The sequence below is a fragment of the Cryptomeria japonica genome, chromosome 3 (genome assembly GCF_030272615.1).
Source record: "Cryptomeria japonica chromosome 3, Sugi_1.0, whole genome shotgun sequence".
NCBI lineage: Eukaryota > Viridiplantae > Streptophyta > Pinopsida > Cupressales > Cupressaceae > Cryptomeria > Cryptomeria japonica.
In genome coordinates, this window is record NC_081407.1 from 748,423,400 (window position 1) to 748,431,433 (window position 8,034).

Here is an 8,034-nt window from a genome sequence, read left to right on the forward strand (position 1 = left end):
GAAAATAAAGAGGAACAAAGAAAGGATTGAAAGCATAAAATTTTTCAAAAAAAAGAGAGAATGCATAAAAAATAAGTTAAGGTAGATAATATAAAGAAATAAAAATGTCTAACTATTAAGAGAGATCTAAACAGAAGAAAAATTTGCAATAAAAAGAACCATTATTATATATGTACAATTTAAATAAGATTATATACTTCTAAATTAAAATTAAAATTAATACAACTACTAATACATCTCCTTTATTCAATATTTTTTTATTAATACAAATTATTTAACTATTTAATTTTTAATATTTTTAAAATTAAAATAAATTATATATCAAACATTTTTAATATTTTTAATTTTTTTAATATTCAAACATTGAATTTTATACAAAACCAAGAATGTTAAACACGGCCTGATAGCCTATTATGAGACAAAGTGATTTGAATACACGTTTTACAGTATTTTAGAAAGTTTATATAGACAACATTATCCACTCTCAAAGTAGTATAATGCTTATTCATGAATTGGAACACCTCGCAGACTCGGAAGAACTACAATTTATCCTAAGAACGATTTTACATTGAAAAAAACAAACTTGAAACTACCAAACATAAAAGGACTAAAACTTACTAATTGAGCTTCTAAATATCTAAAATGTAGAACTTTGACTGTCAGATGCCAATGTTTCTGCGCGATTGGTATTGCGCAGGAGGTCTGATATGGTGGCTGTTAAATTTGAAGCAACTGCACCCCCCATGGAAGATGTCTTGAGACTCTCCAAGAACCTGGCTACATCTCTAATGGAAGGTCGTTCTCTTGGTGATTCACTGCTACAAAGCAAACCAACATGAATGAAAGAAAGAAGACACCTATTGGCTTCCATGTTTTCATTCACATCTCTCAATAGCCCACAATCAACAATATCTGCCAGTCTATCTGGAAAAGCTGACCTTACCCACTTCTGCAAGTTCATGTCTCCCACGAACATGTCATCACTTGGCCTCTTCTTTGTAACCATCTCTAATATCAGAATTCCATAGCTGTAAACATCTCCCTTTGTGGAAACACCCCCCCACAATCCATACTCTGTAAATCAATTTCATTCATGAAAAATTAGAAAAGCTATCAAAAGGAAATGATAATGACAATATAGAAGAACTCAAATAAATTACCTGGAGCAATATAGCCAATAGATCCGTTGAGTGCAAATGTTGCAGCACTAAATGAATCTATGGAATTTGGAGTAATCAAACGGCATATACCAAAATCAGTCACAAGGGCCGTCATGTTGGCGTCCAGGAGCACATTGCTAGGTTTTAAATCAGAGTGCACAATTTGGAAAGGACAATCATGATGTAAATACTCCATGCCATGGGCAACATCTACAGCAATGCTCAAACAGTCCTCCAATCCCAATTTACAAAATTCCTGATCATCCCTGTCTGGGTGCAAATGTTTCTCCAAGCTCCCATTGGAAGCAAATTGAAGAACCAGACCTTTGAAGCCAGAGTAGGAAAATGCACTTATGATTTTGATCAGGTTACGGTGCCGAATCCTCCCTAATACTTTGCATTCTGTGTCGAAGCTCTTATGAGCTTCTTCATTCTGCAAATTAAGAGCCTTGATTGCAACTATCTTACCATCCCTCAAAATTCCTTTGTAGACTGATCCGAAGTTACCCACTCCAAGCAAGTTTGACTAATCAAATTCGGCTGTTGCTGTGACAAGATCTTGATAAGAAAATTTTGGATAGCTAAGCTTTTGAAAAATAAAGTTTGAGGGATGGAATAGTTGGCTTGAAAGTTTATATCTCCATAAAATTAGTAAGATGAAGGAGCACAATATAAACGCAATAGTTCCAACAACTGATAAGACTATTTTTTTAAGCAGTGAATGCTTTTCTTGACTCTTCTTTGGGCATGGAGGCAATGAATAATTCATTGGTCCACAGAGGCCAGGGTTTCCCATAAACAATTCTATAACAGTTCTATTTGGAAACAACCCTCCTTTTGGAATCTGCCCTGACAAATTATTGAATGAAACATTCATGTATTGAAGTACTTTTAATCTTTCAAGGGACATTGGTATTGAACCTGATAAAGAATTGGTAGAAAGATCCATTTCTTGGAGATTTTGTAATTTGGAGAGCGAGTCTGGAATTGGACCTTCAAAGGCATTGTGGGACAGATTCAGATGCTCTAATGCTGTGCAGTCTCCTAGAGAATTCGGAATCAGCCCAGTAAGCCGATTTCCAGAGATGTCTATGGCTTGAGCCATTGCAATTTTACTCATCTCTAGTGGCAAAGACCCTTCCAGAGAATTCCACGAAAGTTTGAGGTAGAAAACCAGATTTTTGAGGCTGGCAATGAAATCAGGAGGTATCCTTCCACCTAATTTATTGTAAGATAAGTCAATGAGCTCCAAATTCTGACATCCTGCTAAAACAACAGGGATCTCCCCTGACAAGTTGTTGTGCTGAAGTAAAAGACGTCTTAGCTGCTTAGGGCTACAAAGGGAATCTGGCAGTTTTCCAGATAGCTGGTTGTGACTAAAGTTTAGGAGTCCGAGATGTTGCATTTGACCTATCTCACTTGGAATGCTTCCTTCTAATTTGTTCCCACCCAAATACAATCTTTCCAACTTCTGGAATCTTTTAATTCCGGATGGAATATTGCCACTGAAAAGATTATCCCTCAAACTTAAATAGATTAAATCAGTTAGATTGGCAATCTGCTGTGGTATTCTTCCGCTTATCATGTTGTTTGATAAATCCAAGAAACTTAAATTGGAAGACAGTTGGCCTATGGACGGGGGCAATATACCAGTGAGATGATTATTAGACACTAATATTTCTTGCAAGTGGGAGCAATTTGTAAGAGAAGTTAGAAAAGACAATGTGTTGCTGCTATCACTAACAAGTTGATTGGTATGTAGGTAAAGCCGGGTAAGGAGTTTCAACTTGCCCAGCTCCATTGGCACCATTCCATTCAGCTGGTTTTCAGCTAAAACAAGTGCTGTGAGGTTGGAACAATTTCCAAGAGAGTTTGGTATTTTTCCACTAAGCTGATTTCCCCATAAACTGAGTAAATGCAAATTGGAGAGCTTGGTACCTATTTCCCGTGGAATATGTCCACTCAGCTGGTTTTGACTTAAACCTAATACTCTCAATTTCGAGAGATTTGTTAAAGAATAGGGAATGGCACCTGATAAGTTATTCCCCCAAAGGTCAAGATTTTGCAGGTGAGTGAGCGTGCCCAATTCAGGGGGAATGGGGCCATGAAGATCATTTTCTGTCAATTCTAAATCGGTCATGGAAGACAGATTTCCTAAGGAGCTGGGAATGGTGCCTGATAAGTTATTTGTATAAAGGTAAAGAACCTGCAGGTGAGTGAGCATGCCCAATTCAGGGGGAATGGGACCTGACAACTGATTCGTACTAAGTGATAGCCTCTGTAGTTGAGAGAGGGCTCCCAATTCAGAAGGAATGGGGCCGTACAAATCATTTTCTCCCAAGTACAATTCAACTAAAGTGGACAGGTTTTTGAAAGAAGGGGGAATAACACCTGTGAGATTGTTTTGTCCTAAGTAGAGGAACTTCAATCTTGTAAGGAGACTCAGCTCAGGCGGAATGCTGCCATGCAGTTGGTTATAGGAGAGTGCCAGGTCATTCAAATTTCGGCAAGCAGAAAGAGAGAGGGGAATTGTTCCTTGCAATTGATTGCGGTGTACCCAGAGTACCTGCAGATGGGTGAGTTGGGCGAGTTGAGGTGGAATGGTAGAAGTGAGGGCATTGTTGGAGAGATCGAGGGATTGAAGAGAGGAGAGATTCCCGAGGAGAGGAGAGATGGTGCCGTCTAAGTTCATGTCGGATAAGTTGAGGGCGACGACGGACTGGAAAGAGGGGTCGCAGGTAACGGCAGACCAGTTACAGAGGGGGTGAAGAGGAGTCCAATCTGGCAGTGAAGAGGTGTTGTTGTTGGAAATAGCCGTTTTGAATTGCAGGAGCAATTGTAGCTGTTGAGAGGTATTGAGAGAGTGAGGAAGAGCGGAGATTGAAAAGATGCAGAGCATGATGAAAGAGTAGAAGCAAAGAGGAGCCATGGTAGACCAAGCTGGGGCAGTGGGAAGCACAGGAATGAATAGGATAGAATGGGAATGGAGGAATAAATAAATTGAGGCTTTGTGTTTTAATACTTTGAGATTGGATTATAAAGGAGTGGATGTCCTCAAAGCGTAGAGTTATGTCAATATGTGGCCTGTCATATATTATTATTCTAGTATTTAATATTATGTGAAAAATATTAAATTTTGTATTAATATTTTTTTTTCTCACAGACAATATATAGTATTCAAAATAAGTTATTAATAAAGTATGCTTAGATTGTCAATATAAATTAAGTTTTGGCACAATAATAGTATTATGGAGTTTGAGAAAAAATCTACGGTGGTGAAGTGTATCCTCTTTTATGACTATTAAGGAGGGCATAATAAAGTATTTTTATACGCCCTTTTTTTAAAGTTTGATTATCATAATATTTCATTAATATTATTTAAAAATTATGTTTTAACTTTTAAACACTTTATTTGTATAAATTATATTCAATAGTTAAATAATAGAGGGATTCTTTAGTCACCATAAATTTTATTAAAAATAGATCAAATTTAAATTAGAAAATCAATAATATGTCAATAAGTTGTTGGGAATTCATGAAATCAAAAAGTTGAAGCAGCAAAAAATATGTATATTTATTTTGAAAATTAATATTTTGGGTTATGAATTCCTTAATCCTGGTTTACAAATTGAAAATAAAACAATATTGAGAATCAATAAACAAACATGATCAAAATAGTGTTGTGTTGGATGAAAACTAGTAAAGATTATCTTTAATACATTATCTAAGAAACGTCCATAATCCAATCATGAATTTATTTATCAAAATATTTTTTAATTTATTATATAACTATTTAAGAATTATTTTAAATTTTTACATTGTTTACATTATTTTTGTTTGAAGAACCATTTAAATTTACTTAGAATTGTTTTATTTATTGAAAAACTACTTTTTATTATTTATTTAAAAGTTATTATAATAAAAAAATTAATATGTTAATCAAAACTATTAAACATAAAAATAAAAAATAAATATAATAAAAATATAAAAAGACACTTTTAATAAAAATATAACCTATTATGAATACCCTGTAGGGAGTGGAGTATTTAATCTTTCTTATTATATGATTGCTCGTTTATATGAGTTGATATTCTCTTCAATTGGTAAGGTATTCCTTTTCATAATTCCATTTGGTTTTGATTTGAGGTACTTTGCTTTACTCGATCATCACTTGGCATTCATTAATTACGAGTTGATTGTTATAGATGTTGTTCGTGTGTTTAGTACTCTCTTCTGGTGAGAAATCTAGAGATATTTATTTTCACATTGAGAATCCGTCCTTCATATGTCATTTTAAGTTTGGCGTGGCGTTGTTTTCATGATTATCTTTGTACGCTACTTCTTTTGGTTTGTCAGAATTTTTATGATATATCTCCTCTTTCTTTTCATTTACGGCATAAAAATTGTGGGCTTCATTTCTCTCCAGCATTTCCGCATTCACCTATTCTACTTTGGCATTTGTCTATAATGGCGGACCGCAGATCTCATGTCATTGGTGTCAGTTATTTTTTGGACCCTTGTGTTTCTTGTAAGTTCTCTACGTTCTGTAGAATATATATATATATATATATATATTTTGGTTGCAGGTGTATTTTGGTGCAGGGGCATGTCAATTTTGGTTGCAGGAGTTCTTTGTTGCAGTGCCTTCAAGATATCCCATGAAGATGGATCTATCCTTCGATTCTGGTTTAGTCCTCTTTCTTTTTGGAGCTCTCTTCTTCATTCATGGGGCAGCCTATGTTATTTCTTTTTCATGTCCTTATTTTGTAAATAAGCTTGCATGCTCCTATTCTATAAAATGAGCTTGCATGCTCCTTTGTTGATCTCTATTTTGTAACTAGCTCTGGCTAGAGGATCGTTCACTACTTTTCTTCTATAGTCATGTTGATGAGCAATGACCAGAGTTTTATTTGCTGGTTCTTTTCTTTGGGAGCTTAATTTGAATCAGTTTTTAAATATATTGTAAAAATTATATATTATTAATAAAATATGTCAAGTGGCATTGCCACCTTGCCAAATATATATATATATATATATATATATATATATATATATATATATATATATATATATATATATATATATATATATATATATATATATATATATATATATATATATATATATATATGTATATATATATATATATATATATGTATATGTATATGTATATATATGTATATGTATATACATATATATACATATATATATATATATACATATACATATATATATACATATATATGTATATACATATACATATACATATATATATACATATATACACATATATATATACACATATATATATATACATATATATACATATATATATATATATATATATATATATATATATATATATATATATATATATATCTTAATAATTAAAATATAGTAAATGACACTTTTGAAGTACCTAAACCATTTATTTGAAATCGCTTCAATTTTTTTTAACTAAATAATTAATAGTGAAGATTAAATTTGATGAATGATGTGATCAAATTCATCACGCTGATAAAGTCGAGATATTTTGAAAGTTCATGGTATCCTAACCCAAACATAACTCTACTCTGGTCAAGATTTTTTTTTTTCAGTATTTTTCCAGCTATTTGTATAACAAAATACGAATAGTTAAGAAATCTCCATAGTCCAAATTAGAGTTGGTAGTATATTGACAATGAAAATAGATTTAGAGTTGTGAAAATTTCCTTTCATAATTTTAATTTTTAATTTTTCAATATTTTTAAGAGATATATTTTATTTATTGAAGAGTTTTTCCTTTCTATAATTTACATTAGAACAAAATCTATTTATTTAAAAATTATTTTGTTATACTTTAGAATTAGTTAAGAATTATATTATTTTATTTGATTGTGGAAGTCAAAATTAGTCCATCAAATTATTAAACTTTTTAACAAACAAATCATTTACTTATAAAAATGTAACAAACATTTATTATAGTTAACAAAGTCAACTTAAAAGAGAATGTGGCTTTGGTAAGGAAGAAATTGAAGATAATAAAAGGCACAAAAGAACATAAATATTTTCCCTTGCTTTAGATTTTTTTTTAGTTCTCCAAATCATGTTATGCTACTTTAAAATAATTTCTATAATTTATTTGAGATAGATGGAATTATGCATTTTCATAATGTTGGATCATTTGAATTAAAGACTATTAAGGTTGTTGTAGTACCCCTGCCCTAATCAATCTCTAACCTTGGTTTAATCTTGATTAGTTATCTTAATATAATGATTATAGTCAGATGTTTGATTTACGCATAGCTAATGATGTGGTTTTCACACTAGTTGTATGCAAGTTGTTAGTGTACCTATTCCGTGGTATCAATATTGAGCTAACGTTTTCATTAAGTTATTATATATGTATGCATGTATGACTCTTGGTTGCAGGAGATTTCAGGTACAATGCCGCATGAGTGCGAGGTTCATCTTCACCTGGATTGCAGGTTTGAGTGTACCTTTTTAATCCCTAGAGTCAGATTAGGTGGTCGTAAGACCCTAGTTGACCTTAGTCGTGCTCCAGTGAGCATCGCCAGTCGTCATCGGTAATCCCTTGTTGGTTTGGGTTTGCGAGTCATCTGTTTGGTTGACCTTCTCGATTTGCGTGCTTGGTGTGTTTGGTTAATTTGATTAATTAGCCCTTAGTAATTATCTTGATTAAATATGCATTGTGCATTGAAGATTAATGGATTAAATTAATCGGGTTTTCGTAATGCGATTTTTGTTGTTATGAATTGCCTATTTTAAATTGGGAGTAAGTTCGATTAATGACTGATCTTGAATATTAAATGCATTATATATATATGCTGTTGAAAAAGAAATTTTTGTATTTTATCGCAATAGATTGATAATA

At 32.4% G+C, this 8,034-nt stretch overlaps 1 protein-coding gene across 1 annotated transcript; it reads right to left on the bottom strand.

The window, feature by feature from the left end:
• Window positions 1-414: 414 nt before the first annotated feature.
• On the bottom strand, window positions 415-4,089 carry LOC131042319 (putative leucine-rich repeat receptor-like serine/threonine-protein kinase At2g24130). The gene is made up of 3 exons (XM_059217671.1): window positions 1,852-4,089; window positions 1,161-1,686; window positions 415-1,074 (listed from the first exon to the last, which is right to left on the bottom strand). Exons 1-3 carry the CDS (start codon window positions 4,087-4,089, stop codon window positions 638-640), a joined length of 3,201 nt encoding a protein of 1,066 aa, XP_059073654.1. The 3' UTR covers window positions 415-637.
• Window positions 4,090-8,034: the final 3,945 nt, after the last annotated feature.

Coding starts and splice junctions, on each gene's coding strand:
- LOC131042319 (XM_059217671.1), bottom strand. CDS start 4,089: ATGGCTCCTCTTTGCTTCTACTCTTTCATCATGCTCTGCATCTTTTCA. Junction 1,687..1,851: donor AAAAAATAGTCTTATCAGTT/GTTGGAACTATT, acceptor GAATTTGATTAG/TCAAACTTGCTTGGAGTGGG. Junction 1,075..1,160: donor TATTGGCTATATTGCTCCAG/GTAATTTATTTG, acceptor ATTGATTTACAG/AGTATGGATTGTGGGGGGGT.